Raw genomic sequence first — 18577 nt, forward strand, 5'->3', positions numbered from 1 at the left:
TTTTTACCAAACTGGGAGTCCTGTACTCCTTGTTTTAAAATCCTAGCGAGATCTCTGACTATCCAAATACACTATGATAATGCAAGGACTACACAAACACACTAGGATAATGCAAAAACTATCCAAGCACACTCGGATAAAGCAAGGACCATACGAAACACACTAAGATAATACAAGACTGTCCAAGCACACCAGAATAATGCAAAGACGATCTGAGCACACTAGGATAATGCAAAACGATCCAAGCACACCAGGATAATGTAAGACTATCCAAGCACAATAGAATAATGCAAGGCTATCCAAATACACTAGGATAATGCAAAGACTATCCAGACAAGAGGCACTCTGTGTAATTTGAACATATGGAAATGATATCATTTGTTATTTTACCAATGATTTCTTTGAGAGATTTATCCATTTTCACATAATTATTGGCATAGCTATTGATGACATGAGGAATACTGCCTTGCAAAACAGAACTTGTAATAGACAATCATCATGAAACTGATTTATGGACACAAAATGAGTTAACCTGAATGCAGATGATGTATCCAATCAGATAAGGAATCTTCCTTATTGTACCAAACGGCATACAAATTTAAAACTTCCAGAGAAACAAAATGTAATGATTGGATGAATTTATTCAGCAGCTACTGCTGTTTAGGAATAGCCAATGTCTCTCTACTCACTGGCAACAGGCACCTAATTTTAAGTTTCATATCTATCAGGAAATTGTGTACACATTCCATAAATTGTATATAATACCATCTTTTTTAAAATACACCATCCATTAGATTATTTCATGAACCAGCAACTAAGCATTCAAACCGTGGATAAAACTACAGATTGTTTTTGTCAAGATACATGATATAACTGTTTGGGAACGCAGGATCTTATCCATCCATTCTTGCGTCACTCGCGTGAGCGAAGCAGTGGCTTACAATTGAAATCTTAATGCGGATACCACATTTGACAGATGCTGATCAATGTCACTGATTGGTATTCATCTGGATCTACAGAGACCTACACACATTCTAGTTAAAGTAAAAAAAAAATTTTTAAAATTGTAAGTTGCAATAATATTTGCTATTACTTTATCTTTATTTCTTGAAGCTTTCCATAACAGTAACCATAATCTCTTGCACTGAGTCTGCTAGATAAATTGTAAGAATATATTAGCCTCATATGTACATTTTTTTTTAAATCAACTAAACAAAAGGAATCTTTAAATTAAATTACATTTCTCCAAAAATATTTACCCTATCATAATCACTTTAGGATATAACTCTCTGCTATCTTCAAATCCAACCCTCCCCGAAGGATGAAAAAATGTCTTTCTGTCTATATATCATTATAGATGAATAGAAGTAATTATTACAGAGTAAGTCTGCACTAGGTGCCAATCATATTCTGAATGTTTCAGAGTTTAGCCCAAGTGAAACCTATAATAGGATCCTTGCATTTCATCAGACAAAATCTTAATTAGTCATATCTGATCCTGTGAGAGTTCAGAATAAGCTAAACTAATACCCATTTTAGCAAGGAGACCAGTGCTTTGCGGGTTATGTCCTGGATTCCTGCCTTAACCAGGCAGAACAACTTTCAACAATTGCTGCAGACATTCTCTGTGAGCCTCAAACAGAAACTGAGTTGCATACCAGGTCCTGCAGCTTTGCTTTCCTTCCTTAAATAGAAGGAAGAGCTTTTGACAACATCTGCAGAATTCTCCATGCACCTCAGATAGCATATGAGGGTGCAGACCAGGTCCTGCAGCTTTGTCTCACTGAAAAGGCCAAAAGAGAGAGAGAGAGAGAGAGAGAGAGAGAGAGAGAGAGAGAGATGGCTTACATATGTTAAAATTGGGCAAGAAGTCAGAAAGGTCTCTGTTGTCTTTTCCTGATGTCTGATTGCATCAGGGCTAGCTTATTGTTCTCAAAGAGGAAACAAAATAAGATAGCCAAATGGGGAATGGCAAATGAGAGTTGTTGTTAATGTGACACCAGTCGGTGAAGATGTACCACTTCTCATATGCCTTCAAAGCTGAGGACCATCTGTCACAATCATTGCCACTATCAAATGCGGAACTCCTTTCCACACAACACATCCCTGACAAAAAACAAGTCTGAAGAAGGAGTTTTTCAGACAAGTAATAATGGTGACCTCAGCAGCTGGTACAGTGGGAGGGAGGTTTCTCTGTTAGGTATGTCTGTCAACAAATTCAGCAGACCACCAATATAGAAACCGTCCAATCAAACAGGTGTTATCAGAACTATTTAGTAAGCCCTACCCATGAGTGTCTTCATTAGACTGAATAACTGAAATGCTGGCAAGAAGGCTTATGCCCATGTACCCACCAACTGAATGAGCATCAATAGCCCATGTTTCTGAGTCCAGGAATGGAGAAATGAAGGTGGGCAGTTTGTTGCTCCACCTCAATGCAAATAGGTCTAACATCTGTTGCCTCAAAGGACACTGATTCAATGAAAGATAGATGGATAGAGAGACCACTCTAAATCAAGCAGCTGACTTCTCAATCATTATTCAGGCCAGTCAATGAGCCTGCCTGGGATGCATTATATGCTAGGCTTCTATGTTTATCATATTGTGTAAACCAATGACAGTACTCCCATACCATAACACCAAGGTCTGGAGTGTTCTGAGATTATCAGAATCGTCTTCCTTTTGGATACCTTCCACCATGGAGAATGGACTTCATTTCCAACAGACTGATGTCAAGAGCCTTGTCTTGCAGTGTTCACTTAACACTGACCATCGCAAATTATAGTAACAAGTGCGTCCCCAAATCCAACAAACAAGACATTTGTAGAGGTTGTGATTTGAGGTTTGAAAACTAGCATCATCAGTACTACACAAAAAGTGCATCACAAACCAAAATTTAATTGCACTATACAAACACTCCAGTGAAACACTGAGTGCTAATAATCAATATCACCCATACAATAACAACCATGACAAAAATATTAATAAATACCAATAAATTCACTGGAAAAATGCAAATATTTTATCCAACATGTGTACAACCTCTTAACCTATTATACAACTGAAGAAAAAAATCTTGGATGCTCAAAAAATTATATAAATTGCAATTAATTCTTCAGAAGCACCGTTTACAGTTAGTAAATGTTCTGGATATAGGTGGCTGCCTAGCAGGAACAAGTGGAGTTAAGTTGTAAGGGTTACTTCTCTTCTAAATGATTTACAGACACTAGGAATTTTTTTTCCCCAGGAAGGGCTGGATTTAGGGGTAGCGAAGAGTAATTCATAAACGTAAATGTGATTGGGTAATGTATTTCACAGAGAAATAAAAGTCATGAAAATTGATTCAGATGTAAGCTCCATCAGCATATACATATTAAACGTAGTATACGTGAATTTGAAATTGTTATTCATACATGTTTGGTAAACAGTTTGTCTTAATGCATTTATTGATTTGATGATATAAATATCAGATATCAGATAAACTCTTGTTAGAAATCTAAGTACTTACTGTTACTGTAACTAAACATGAACAAAAAAAAGAAGTAAGAAGCATTTCATTTCCAAACAGCAAAATGTAACTGATCAGAAACCCAGACTGAAAATAGAAAGTAAATAATAAAACTCGATTAAAATTGCCATAATTATAAAAATATCACTATATTTTAAAAACAGACTGAGAAAACATTCAGTATACTACTACATTGTGCTGATTAAAATTAAAGTTCTAAATACCTAAATATAGTTTATCTTTTAAATTTCCAAACAGCCGAGTCACAAATAAAAGTATTTGACAGGATTTAATGTGCTTAAACAGGTTTATGTAGTTTTACATTTATGAAAACATGCATATACATTCAATGATTGGACAGGGTCCAGATCACTGAATGGTTGCAATTTATAATAATGTTAAACAAAGTCAAACATCAGAAATGAACATGACACTTACATTTTTTCTTTATAAAAATCATTATATAATTAAACTGTAAAAAACAATTCATTGTCTAATTGACTAAGTAAGAGTGATAATTTTAAAAGGTTTGTTATTTGCACGTGTGCCATTGCAAGCTGGACCGACTTGAACCCTGTGATTCAAAATTTCCCAAAATACTCAAGCAAACACTTGCACTTATTAGTCTTGTTAAACCAAACTCACATGTGGCTCTGCAAAATCTCCACCAAACAATGGTCTCATAAAATACTCCAGACATCTCTTACTGACAAGGTTTTTCTGTTAAACTTTGTGGAAGTTCATCTACAAAGATGTTTGTCCTGTCTGAAAATGTACCTAGACATAATTTCTGAACTCGATCAAGCCAAACTTTTGTTGTAATTTTCATGGAGTATCATTAAACATTATTTTGTACACAGATGTTGATGCAGGAGATATGTGTCAATTAGCCAATGAGACTGTATATGCCTATGTGAAAAAATTCATCCCATTATCACAGTGACACATTGTGTAATCTCACCTCATTTCATTAGCCAGTCAAATAAATTAGGCATACTCATTTTTACCAGACCCGCATTTAGCAGTGATCATAGAGAGCAAGATGAGTTCAAGTTGAACAAGATTGTGTATGGTCCCTATATTTTAGTAACAAGATTGTGTATGGTCCCTATATTTTAGTAACAAGATTGTGTATGGTCCCTATATTTTAGTAACAAGATTGTGTATGGTCCCTATATTTTAGTAACAAGATTGTGTATGGTCCCTATATTTTATTAACAAGATTGTGTATGGTCCCTATATTTTAGTAACAAGACTGTGTATGGTCCCTATATTTTAGTAACAAGATTGTGTATGGTCCCTATATTTTAGTAACTGTCATTGTACTTCTTAACCCATGTAATCAGCTTCAAAATAATTTGTGTAACTGTCATTGTGCCTCTGTAATGAGCTACATGTAACTTTAGCAACAGCCATTGTACTTCTTAAACCATGTATCAGCTTCAAATAACTTCATAACTATCACTGTGCCTTGTAACCCCTGTAATCAGCTTCATGTAACTTTAGTAACTGTCACTGAACCTATTAAACCCTGCAATCAGCTTCATGGAACTTTAGTAACTGTCAATGAACCTCTTAACCCCTGTGATCAGCTTCACATAACTTTAGCAACTGTCAATGAACCTCTTAACCCCTGCAATCAGCTTCATGTAACTTTAGTATCAATGAACCTCTTAACTCCTGTAATTAGCTTCAAGTAACTTTAGTAACTGTCACTGTACCTCTTAACCCCTGTGATCAGCTTCATGTAACTTTAGTAACTGTCACTGAACCTCTTAAACCCTGTAATCAGCTTCATGTAACTTTAGTAACTGTCACTGTACCTCTTAACCCCTGTGATCAGCTTCGTGTATCTTTAATATCTGTCACTGAACCTCTTAACCCCTCTAAACAGCTTCATGTAAACTCCATACTTTGTGGGTTTAAATTGAATTGAAAGATGATTTTTGTACAGCATAAAACATTCCATCATTTAAAATGTATTGCCATTTCAAATATTTCACATGAACTTCAATCAGGAATTGCAATAGTTACATACAAACTAGCTGTGAACTCTTAACTTAAGAGACAGTGTTGATTTGACTTAACAATGCAGGTCTCTTCACAAGCAGTTTATTTACAAATTTCATCAAGGAATAAGGTATAAACTTATAAAGAAATTTTTAATTGCAAAATATCTAAAACAAATTACATTTTTAACATTTAGTTCAAAGTTGTCAGGATACTACTCCTGCTGTCCATACTGTAAGATGGTGCACTTTGACCAATATAAACTATAATATTGGCTCAAGTTTCAGATGTTCTATACATGATAGTCCTCAATCTCTAACAGAATACCCATCCAAACCGAGCCATATAAAGAAATGAACACTGAATTTGTCTTACTCATAAACCCATTTGATGTATTTGGAAAGACATGATAAGCATCTTGATTACTGTCTTAATCATCATGATATCAATCATGTCTTTTCTAATACGCATTGTAAAATTCTCAAATACACAGTGCAACTTTTCAAATACATAGTGTAATGTAAGTTTTTGAATACACAGTGTTGTGCAAGTATGTAGTGTGGTGTCAAGTTTTGAATATGTAGTGGTAAGTTTTTGAATACAAAGTGTAGTGTAAGTTTTCAAATATGTAGTGTAGTGTAAATTTTCAAAATACATAGTGTAATATACATTTTTCAAATATGTAGCATGGTGTAACCTTTTGAATATGAAGTAAGTGTGACTTTTCGAATACATAGTGTAGTAAGTTTTTGAATACAAAGTGTAGTAATTTTTTAATATGTGCTGTTGTGTAAATTTTCAAATACATAGCATAGTGTACATTTATTACATAGTGTTGTGTAACTTTTTGAATAATGCAGTGCAAGTTTTGTGTTTTTCAGTGTTCACAAAATATTCCATCAAATTTCAAAAAGTTAAATTAGTCACACCAGGTAGTAAAATACCATTTTATGACATTCTTATCATGAGCTCTGATATTGTTTCTCAATAATATAACCTTTTATATACAGACTGCATTCTTATTCTCAAAAGGATTGTCCAATTACAAATGTATATATACATATATGTATACAGGACTGTTAAATTACAAATGTATACATGCATATATGTATACAGGACCATTAAATTACAAATGTACATGTGATTATATATATATATAGGACTGTCAAATTACAAATGTTCATGCATATATGTATACAAGACTGTCAAATTACAAATGTTCATATGCATATAATTATGTATATAGTACTGTCAAATTACAAATGTTCATATGCACATATGTATATAGTACAGTCAAATTGTAAATGTATATATGCATATATGTACACAGGACTGTCAAATTACAAATGTACATGTGAATATATGTTTACAAGACTGTCAAATTACACATTTTCATATGCATATATGTACATAGTAGTCAAATTACAAATGTTCATATGCATATATGTATATAGTACAGTCAAATTACAAATGTTCATATGCATATATGTATATAGTACTGTCAAATTACACATTTTCATATGCATATATGTATACAGGACTGTCAAATTATGAATGTTCATATGCATATATGTATATAGTACAGTCAAATTACAAATGTTCATATGCGTATATGTATATAGTAGAGTCAAATTACAAATGTTCATATGCATATATGTATATAGTACAGTCAAATTACGAATGTTCATATGCATATATGTATATAGTACAGTCAAATTACAAATGTTCATATGTATATATGTATATAGTACTGTCCCATTACAAATTTTCATATGCATATATGTACATAGTACTGTCAAATTGCAAATGTATATATGCATATATGTATACAGGACTGTCAAATTACAAATGTTCATATGCAAATATGTATATAGGACTGTCAAATTACAAATGTTCATATGCATATATGTATACAGGACTGCCAAATTATAAATGTATATATGCATATATGTATACAGGACTGTAAAATTACAAATGTACATATGCATATGTGTATACAGGGTTTAGTGGAAAATTAGCAAAATCCTTGATTTGTTTGTGCCAAGTAAAATGTTGGAAGTGAAGAAAAGTTATAAATAACAAGCTATACTAAACAAAATAAAACGTTTGGAAACTGAAAAAAAATGGATTCTGTGTCATGAAAGAACCATATGTTAAACATATTTACCAATAAAATTAAACTTACTGAATGAGACTAAAGTACTTACTACTTGTCCAGTAAGAAAAATATACATTTTGTGACTTCCAATAAATCCAAGAACATATGTGGCAAACACAGCCACTGTCTGAGTTAATAAAGCAAACTGGGCAAACTGAAAGAGATGAAAAACAGATTTTTCAAAATTGGTTTCACTTTCAATTGAAATTTCTCTTACAAAAACAAGATGTGTTTTCTCATTCTTCTCATTTTGACATCCATATATTTAGTGCTTGTAAAGCAGGTTGCTTTCATGTCCCAATTCTGTGTATGTGCAATTTAACTAATGGGCATTTTCATGTCCCAATTATTGTCTTTCCAATTTAATTCATGTGTGTCTTCATGTCCCATTACTGTGTCTTTACAATTTAATTCATGGTTGTCTTCATCTCAAAATTACTGTGTATGTGCAATTTAATTTATGGGTGTTTTCATGTCCCAATTATTGCCTTTTTCCAATTTAATTCATGGGTGTTTTCATGTCCCATTACTGTGTCTTTACAATTTAATTCATGGTTGTCTTCATCTCAAAATTACTGTGTCTGTGCAATTTAATTAATGGTTTTCTTCATGTCCCAATTATTGCTTCTTTCCAATTTAATTCTGGGACATCACCAGCAAGAGTTATTAGCGCTGAAACAAATAACAATACCTTTGACTCTGAATACTTTTCTGCAAATATATAAATAGAAAATTGGTATTTTAATATTCCTTTGTTTACCATGTGAGTTTGGCCACATTTTGTAAAACAAACAAAAAGAATAAATGAAAATTATGCAACATTAAATTTGTTTACATGGAACAAAACTTTGAACCTGCTAAATATGCCATGATTCAAACTCTAACAAGGCAATCATACTGTCAAAATACTTAATAATCACATTGGTCAGCAGATCACCTTTTCTATTCTTTGCCATTCAGGTATTCCCAAAAATGTGACTTGTCATAGGGCAAGCTGACGAAGAACTTGGTAATGAATAGAAATCATATCAAAGTCAACAAAGCCTTAATGTATCAATCAGATATCTGAATAGTTTGTGAACTGTTGCTGAATGTTCTTTCTGTCCAGTGCATTTGTAGTCAACCTATTATGCAACTACCATCCCAATCTCCTAATGGTCTTATGTCAGAATATTAACTCCAATATATTTTTACACTTGGTTTTTTATTCATGTATTGATCATATAGCCACATTATTATCCAACAGGTTCCAAATTCTGACACTAATCTTTTCTTTTCTTTTACAGACATCAGTTTCATATCCATAAGATGTATGTGGGCAAGCTGACAGGATATTGGAACAGAACCATATATGCTGTAGGGATCAAAGACTTTACCATTACTACAAAGCTTGCATGTCTCTGTTTTTGCTGTGTATTAGTACAAATCCTTACTAAGTTCAGTGGGCGATTCATTCCACATTGCTGGGCCCTGGTATGCAAAAGAACATTGTCCACATGACTTCGTTTTCATAGTGGGATTAATGAGTATACGATTGTCAGAAGAGGAGCGTAAGTATCTTGCTGGTGTGTACATATGGGGGCGGTCGGATATGTATGTTGGACTAGAGTCTGTGAAACGTAGCACAGAGAACAAATTTTGTGTTTGATTCTGGATCGAATGGATAGCCAGTGCAGGGTACAGAGCAGCGGGGAGGCGTGCTCTGATCGTGGTACTCTAAATATGATCCAAGCAGCTGAGTTTTTAACTTTTTGAAGTTTGTAGAGTAGATACTGAGATGAACCAGACAGAATTGAGTTACAATAGTCCAGTCTTGAAAGTACTAATGAACACACAAGTGTTTTAGTGGCATCAACTGAAAAATATTTGCGAATTGAGCTGATGCGTCTCAGCTCAAGACATGCAGCCTTGCATATGTTCATGACATGTTGGTGCAATGTGAGAGTACTGTCCAGAGTAACACCTAGGTTTCGTACTGATTGTGTGAATTTAACGTTGGCGTTGCTGATATTTATTGTTTGAGGTAAAGGACATGAATGAGAAAGTCTTTGTATTGTGATCAGAATGGCCTCAGTTTTATCATCATTCATCTGCAGCTTGTTACATGTCATCCATGATTTCACATCAGAAATGAACCTCTCTAAACCTTGGATGGTAGCATCAACTTCAGTTGGGTGGCTAGAGTTTTATATTTGGGTGTCATCAGTGTATAATTGGTGAGGCACTGGATGAGATGATCTATGACACTTGAGAGCGGCTGAGTGTATAGAATGAAGAGAACGGGCCCAATAACAGACCCCTGTGGAACACCATAACATAGATTAACTGGGCTGGAATGTATTCCATTTGCAGACACAATCTGTGTTCTGTTGACCAAGTAGGACCTGAACCACAGTAAGGCTGTATCATGAATGCCAAATATATGCTGGAGACGGTGGAGTAATATAGAATGGTCTATTGTGTCAAATGCTGAAGACAAATCAAGAGGGTGAAGACCATAATCTTTCCGCTATCCAACGCAGAATGTCATTAACTACTTTTAGAAGAGTAGTTTCAGTACTGTGGCAAGGGTGATATGCAGATTGTACATTGCTAAAAAGACTGTTTGGATTCAGATGAGATACAAGCTGGGATAGCTGATACCTATAGGGAAGGTCAAGGATGTTATGTACAGGTAGATTCATTGAGGCATGGTGTTCGAAGGCTAAGGATGCTGTGGAAAAAGGAAATTGTATGTACCAGAAATGATGGAATTATAAATAAATAAGGAGTTTCTCAAGGGCATAAAAACATGAAGACACATAAATATTGTAGAATGAACCTATCTTGTGAAGTCGGATATGAGAGTGACTAAGTGCTCTTTAAATATGATGGAATGTTTGTGCAGATAAATATGACTCAAGTGATGCCAAGAGAAACATGCATGAGCAAGATGTGACTGAGTAAACCGGGTATAGAAAACAGACATATACTTGTCTGACCAGAGTGGGAGCAATACATAAGTGTACACAATTGTGTACATTTGTACACACAAACCGTCACATGCACCATTAAAGATCCAAAGTAGGTACACCAATATCCATTTAAGGCAATAACCTGTAGGGAAAAAGGCCCACAGACTGCCTGCACAAGAAAAACTCAATGAAGTTGGCACCTGGATGCTACAAATGCCTTGTTATAGACACTCACTGATATGTACCTCTTCATAATGGAATTACACATGTATCAGGAGTTTTTTTAAGCACTGGAGACTTGCATGTACAAAATAATTACAACCTGAACTGAATATGAAGTTGCTTAGGCTCCCCATGCAAGTACCTAAATGTGTGACCATGACAAAGTGTTACAAATTGTAAAGGCAGAACTTTATCGGGATAAGAAGAGAAAAAGTTGGAAATACAGATGGAGTATACTTTCCTTAGAAGTGAAAAACTCCTCCAATTTGTAATGGTATATCTTCCACCTAGAGTAAGAAGCTTTTGCAAGGTACTCGTGATGAGAGCATGCTTCTTGGCATGAGTGGAAGTGGTAACTAACACATTTGTAGACTTTTCTTCGCCAAGTGTTATACGTAAGGGAAGATCACTCTGCCTGACCAGATAGGTTGGCAGACAACTTTTAGCTCCCTTTATCTAAAAGCAGTATCTAGGAGGGTTGGATGTGCAAGTTATTACTAGTTTTTCCTAAAGTAGGTATTATGACTGAGTAATGTGTTTAAAGAATAAACTCAAAGTAATATTGTGACTTGATTAAAATTCTTAAAACTACAATGGAGTGACTACACAATTTTAAGTTACACTAACAGATGACTTTACATGGCAAATATAAAAAAATGTGTTTAGACATATTTTTACATGATACGTTTTTCCCTAAACAATGCCTTTCTTCGGTAAACAAACACTTCATTAGCATAATTAATGACCACTTTAAGAGTAAGAAGTTACTGTTTGGTTAAGAAATAACTGGTCATTGACTAAAGAAAGCAGGTGACCATTTAATACATGTCTTTTCTGTACAAGATTTCATGGAGTTCATAATAAAATGATAAGAAATTTCCAAATTGTTTCTATGGGTGAGTACCCCACTTTAGAAGTTTCTTCCCTGGGTCCCATGTATGTTTTAATGGAACAGCCCTTAGTACTTAGACAATTCAAGACAAGTGCCTTGAAGTCATTTCATATTAAGACAATTAGAGTCAAATGCCTTGAAGTCATTTAATATTAAGACAATCAGAGTCAAGTGCATTGAAGTCACTTAATATTGAGACAATTAGAGTCAAGTGCCTTGAAGTCATTTAGTATTGAGACAATTTGAGTCAAGTGCCTTGAAGTCATTTAATTTTTAGACAATTAAAGTCAAGTGCCTTGAAATCATTTAGTACTGAGACAATTAGAGTTAAGTACCTTGAATCATTTAGTACTGAGACAATTAGAGTTAAGTCCCTTGAATCATTTAGTACTGAGACAATGTGAATTAAGTGTCTTGCCCAAAGGCTCACCTTGGTAGGCAACTCAGTTCGATCTGAAAGCAAAATTCATACCTACACCCATATGGTAACGAGTCAGGCATGTTAACAACTGAGCCACATCAGCTCCTGCCTCCTGGAAGGCACACCAGGCCTATTCTACATCCCTAAGACCACAGAGAGAGACTAAGTTAATATAAAGTAGTTGCATACCAAATCTGGATACAATTCATCATGTCCTTCAAAATCTATTGAGCAGAAACTAAAAGTGCACATGCATAAGCAGACAAATGAGATGGATGTGGGTAGCACTATATACTCCCTTCACCATGTACCCTCTTCACTATGTACCTGCTTTGACACATAAACCATTCACTATGAACCTACTTTGATATATACCCTGTTCAACATGTACCTGCTTTGATATGTACCCTGTTCAACATGTACCCGCTTTGATATATGCCCCATCCACTATAAACCTACTTTGATATATACCCTGTTCACCATGTACCTGCTTTGATACATACCCCATCCACTATGTTCCCCCTTCACTATGTACCCGGTCTGACACATAACCCATCCAATATGAACCTACATTGATATATATCCTGTTCACCATGTGCCTGCTTTGATACATACACCATGCACTAGGAACCTATTTTGATATATACCCTGTTCACCATGTACCTGCTTTGATATATACCCCATCCACAATATACCCCCTTCACTATGTACCTGCTTCAATATTTACCCTCTTCACAGAATATGGTTAGCAAATAACAAGGCGGCAAGAACATGCAGGTCTTACCTGCCATGGAAGCATGAAACAGACTGTGGCAAAAGCCAAGAATATGCTATGTAACTTGGTTGGAGCTTTTATCCTGAAAGGTAAAAAAAAAAAAAAAGAAGGCTGAGATTATATACAGCTGAAACTAGTAATATATAATTAAGCCCACATTTTATGCATAACTCACTTTAGCAACACCAACACTGTGCAGATCAAAATATCAAAATAACATTCAAATGGTTGACTGGACAAAGCAGATTGCTTAATTTCTTAATACACATAATTTACTGTAAACTAACTATTTAATATATATTAACACCATCAAACACAAGTTATGATATAAAAGAACAACTGTGTAACATTTACCTAATGATGTGAGTGACCAGGAACATCTGCATGACTAGGAAAGGGTAGGCAAAACTCTCCCTCAGTGGAGGTGTCCATTGTACTCTGGTACACTGCAAACACACAAGTTCATATTTTGAAGCAAAATCATTTTATGTTTTGCTGAAATAATGTGGATTATTTTCATCCAAACATCTGTCTGTAACTGTACATCCTTAAGTCAGAGCAACCAGGTATGTCCTTCTACATATAGTCAGATTTCATTAAGGGTTAAAAAACAAAGTTTCCTTTTCAATTCATCTGAAATCTAATAAATGCAGAATATCAGTATGAATTTACTCTCAGATTATGGCAGGCACAAACTTCTATGGAACATTCAAGGTTCTGCTTTATTCCTGCAAGGAATTGCTCATATCCCTTCTAAATATTATTTTATTTCAAATAACCTAAGACCTTGGGTGCATTTTTATGGGTAGAAACAAAATCAGTTACAAATCTTGTCAAAGTGCCACAGGACAATGACTGAAGTACACTTAATCAACTGTTCACTGCACAATAACTATGGAACCCCAATGAACTGTACACAATACAACAACTATGGCACCCCTAATCAACTGTAGACAATAGATTAACTATGGTAACCCTATCAACTAATACACAATAATGCCAACAACATTTTGTTTGTTTCAAGATTCCTTTGAATTTACAAAATTTGATCTTTGATCTACTATTTAATGAGAATAAATGGGGTATCATGGCTGCTAATTAAAATACAGATAAATTAAAATACAGATATTAATGTTAGACATCTTTAATCAAAATTATAACCAACACGATTAAGAAGCACATTAATGGGGGTTCTAATATAATGATGTCTATACTGAAAACCAATCATTATTTTTATTAATTGAATGAAGCCAATAAAAGAAGAAACAAGTTTAAATAAGCTTCATATAAATTCTTATTCCCCAAAAACTACATGAAAATTCAACATGATAAAATGTCCTCTCAAATCTTTCTGACATTGTTGTACATTGACTGTCTCACAAATATTTGATCCCCATGCTGGGCAACCATTTTGGACAGGTATGGCAGCCTGTATAAAATGGTCATCATAACACAAGGACAGTGGGGGTGAACTTTTTACAACAACTGATATAAAGATTTAAAATTATTTTAGTTAGTGATAAGTTGATAACATTAAATATTTCTTGTTAAGTACAAGCATTTTCTGACATACTTAAGGGTAAGCCTTCATAACCAAATCAACTGAACTTTGTCACTGTTCAATTACAGTCTAAAGCATTGAGATGTTTGCTCAGACTTGAGACACTAGGCATTCCTGGGTTATTACCCAAAGCAAAATTTCAGGAACTCTGCAAGGCACTACATAATGATTTTGCCCAATACTTTATGTCCAAAATTTAACAGGGTCAGAAGACAGAGAAAATATGGTAAGCTAAAAAAAGACAAGATGGCAAAACACATCTGAAGATTAACTTACCTCTCCATGATTGTAGAAGAAGGAGAAAACAACTAGCACACCACCAAATATGCTTCCACTGTTAAAACAAAATTATTTGTATTTATATATGAAATAGGTCAAACCTAGGAGGTGAGCTCAGTCTGCTGTTATGTATATTCTAAGTGACACTGAGAGATATTAGGAAATTTGTCACACTACAAAATGTTCTTAGCCTGTGTCCTGGAATGATCATTGTATTGTACGGAACATTTATTTATTCTTTACTGAATGCTTCATTTTATTTATGTCATGTATTGCTATCTTTATATTTAAAGCTGTTAAGCTGACTGGTTTGGAAAAAAAAATAATTTTTGGTCTCGAAATTGATGAGTGTACTCACTCTGATTCCTTCACTATGTTTAGTTTTTTTCCCTGTTTCTCAGACTTTGAAAGGGAAGGAAACCCATCTATTTCATTTCAAAACTTAATCCAAAGTCACTCAATGTTTTTACAAAACTAAACTGTTTCAATCTGACCAGCAAACTCAAAAGCATTTCACTGTAAATATAAAAATGTGTAGACTACTATCAGAACTGACTTAACTGTTAAATTTGTGGTTATTGTTATTGTTATTGTTGTTTTGATCATCATCTTTTAACATCATCATCATTCTAAAAAACAAGTTACAGATGAAAATATGATCAGTCAAGGGCAGATGAAACAACAAGTCTAGAGATGGTTGGTTGATGGACATACATGCTTCTATGAAGAATACACATCAACATTTAATTTAACATGCATCTTTTTCTTCCTCTTCTTTTTCTTGCGACTTTATGCCTTATAATAAGAATTATTTAGTCACTTCAACATAAAATAAGAAAATGCAGGAGAATATATCTTTTTCTTTTTAGTTTTCTTAAATTTAGACATTATACCAAATATATTATTCAAATTTCTCCTTTTAATTTGAATATATATTTATATATAAAAAGTACACTATGATTCCTGCTTCTATAAGAATTTAGAAATGTACCTTAAATAGGTGCCAAACAAGAAGAAAATGCTCATCATCAAGCCATTCAATGCAAACACAGCTTCAATGTAGAAATAGGATGGTTCCCCTAGACCTGTTGAAACAACATAATTAATAGGACATTTCATTGGTTATTATACTGATAAAATGCATAAATGATACAGGGGATACCAATTTTAGTAGTCTGAATGGTCGCAAATTGAAACACTCAACAATTATTCATCTGGGGAGACAATAAAACCCTTCTGTGATGGAAGACATATCAATAAATTTTAGAACCAACTAAAATGTTATTATATGCAGCAACAAACAAACTGATAAACATAAATATAAATAAATTTCCATTATAGTAGTGGATCACAGATCAAGTGGATTATTCCATACAGGGCAGAACATTTCATCAAGGAATAATCTTAACTGTGTTCTGCTAGAAACATTGGTGGTTTTTAATAAATCCACATCTAACATTTAAACCCATCTGTTATTTAGTCATAAGATACAACAGCAAGATAATATAGCTTACTACTGTAATATTTGTTGCTGAATATGATGGTACACCCATTGACATAATGTAGACTTTTCCTTGCAAGTCAGCCATTATACCATGCACACAATGTACATTACTCATTTACAGTTATCTTTTTCTTACATATATTATGTTCCCAATACTGGTAACCACTGGCTATTAATTTTCCCAACCGCCAACTTTATGAAATAATCTACTTTGGCCACAATGTTGCTACTGTCCCTCAAATCACTGATTTATTTATGTGATATTGTCTACCCATGCAAATTTTTCAGTAGGAATCTAGCATATGATCAATTAACCACCAAACAAATGACAAGACAAATGAAACATTTAAGGATAAGAATGAATTAGAGGATTTATCACTATAATATACCGAAGTTTTGCAGAATTTAAAATCAAATGTCTCTTTTAAGACAAATGTACATGTTAACATTTTTACACCAATACAAAAGTAGGATAAAATGCGAGCTTGTTCCCTGTTCCAGAGTATCAAAAAACATACTTGTGCGAGTGTCAACTTTTATTTCTGCACATTCTGAAGGTCTCATTTAAGAATATAAAAATATTTTTAAGCTCTCAAGGATATCTGAAGTTGTAAAGTTGAAATCATAAGATACTTGACAGGAGATTTATCTCCTCGTATAAAAATTGGGTCTTTTTATCAATCTTACAATATCCCAACAACTCAAAATGTTAACATCATTGAAGTCTACACAGTTAAATTTAAATGTAATGCTCATCAACAAAGACAGGCAAGATAATAAAATAATATGTTTATTTTTCACGTTTCATACCTTCACAGCTTTGAACTGGTGGCATCCCCTCACCCCTGTTGACAGACCAGCACATTTTTGTTGGTCTCTTCATGGCTGCATTTATTGCTTCATATGTTCTGTACCCTGCTGCCAACACAACCTATCCAAATTGAAGTGTGAATTACTACCAAACTGTGATTATACTGTGATAAAGGAAAAAAACTTTTCCATTGGATTAACAGTGTCAGTGGCAAAAATAACATTATAATATTCTGATACAGTTTTTGAAAAGTCATAAATAAAGAATTTCATGTGAGTGTGCCCATTTAAAAATATAATCTATGGAGTTAATTAAACATTAACTTCTATAGTTTGCAATTTAAATTATTCAGCAAGTTTCATGAAATATATTTGAAATGCACCTTTATCATAAGACAAAAATACTGATGTAATTCAAGAAAATCACATCAAGAGTTTAGCAAACACAAGGAATATTGGGCCATAATGAAGGAGACTGCGGTGTGTGTGGAGGGGGGAACCTCTGTGCTACAAGTTGTTATACAAGTAACACAAAGAGAACACCTGCCCGCTGCTCCACCACCAATTTTTTCCCAGTATGACTCAAATACCTGTGTAGTAAAAGCATATTAGTGATGTCATGAAATCATTTTTTTTTCAAGATGCATTATTACATTAATTTTAAAGGATACATAAATGAAACTGTATGTAAACACAAGTTAATACTTACGATTACTATATATGAGGAACATTTCTTGCAAATTTATTTTTTATAAACCAAAAATAAAACATGAAGTCAATAGTATGATGATTAATATCTTTCCCATTAATATTAACCATCCTACATCTGAGCTTAGAATAATGTAGTCACTGAACAAAGTTCATTTTACTCTGTCTACACTACACTATTTACAAAGTCCAAGATATTTTAGAGTGAATTTTTCAGTTTTTGTAGCGTATCATCAAGCTGTTTTTCAGGAGCTCCAAGTTTAGTGATATTGTCCTTAATACATTTCCTCAAATTATTGTGATGTCATGATAAAGGAAATTTTCCTATGGATCTTTGCTTTCAATGCATACTCAGCAGCAGCAGCTGTCATTGTCTCAATGTCTTTATCAGTACCTTCCTTTCTTCACTCATTCCCATAGACAAAATAAGTAAAGATATTTGTTTTTTATGTTATCACTTATTTAAAAACAGCACATGGATATTTTAACCTATTTCATATTTGATTTTTGATTTAATTTAATTATTTGTTTGTTAGTTTTTTTTTATTATTCCATTACATGCTACTGTAAGGTAATTTTGTTTAACAGATTTGACATTTTCCCAAAATTCAGTTCAGTTCTGTTTGACCAGGCTGTTATAATAATAGAAACACTGTATCTAGTTTCTGACCTTGACTCAGAAACAGTGGCAGTTCTGGTAAACAACTTTTTATTTTGTTATTCTTTCCCAGGGTAAGAACCATTGATTTCAGTTCAATCCATACTGGGAGTACGT

At 33.7% G+C, this 18577-nt stretch overlaps 1 protein-coding gene across 1 annotated transcript in view; it reads right to left on the reverse strand.

Moving 5' to 3' along the window:
- LOC149776281 (protein C-mannosyl-transferase DPY19L1-like) overlaps window positions 1–18577 on the reverse strand; it is a 107955-nt gene that overhangs the window by 69409 nt on the left and 19969 nt on the right. Inside the window, exons 5-11 of the mRNA XM_089942724.1 lie at window positions 17095–17215; window positions 15772–15865; window positions 14778–14835; window positions 13295–13386; window positions 12950–13022; window positions 7726–7830; window positions 3509–3595 (exon numbers count right to left, since the gene is read on the reverse strand). Coding sequence (XP_089798850.1) covers window positions 3509–3595; window positions 7726–7830; window positions 12950–13022; window positions 13295–13386; window positions 14778–14835; window positions 15772–15865; window positions 17095–17215 — 630 coding nt within the window. The remainder of the gene's footprint in view (window positions 1–3508; window positions 3596–7725; window positions 7831–12949; window positions 13023–13294; window positions 13387–14777; window positions 14836–15771; window positions 15866–17094; window positions 17216–18577) is intronic.

Source organism: Sinohyriopsis cumingii, chromosome 18 (genome assembly GCF_028554795.1).
Source record: "Sinohyriopsis cumingii isolate HCF-2022 chromosome 18, ASM2855479v2, whole genome shotgun sequence".
Classification (NCBI taxonomy): Eukaryota; Metazoa; Mollusca; class Bivalvia; order Unionida; family Unionidae; genus Sinohyriopsis; species Sinohyriopsis cumingii.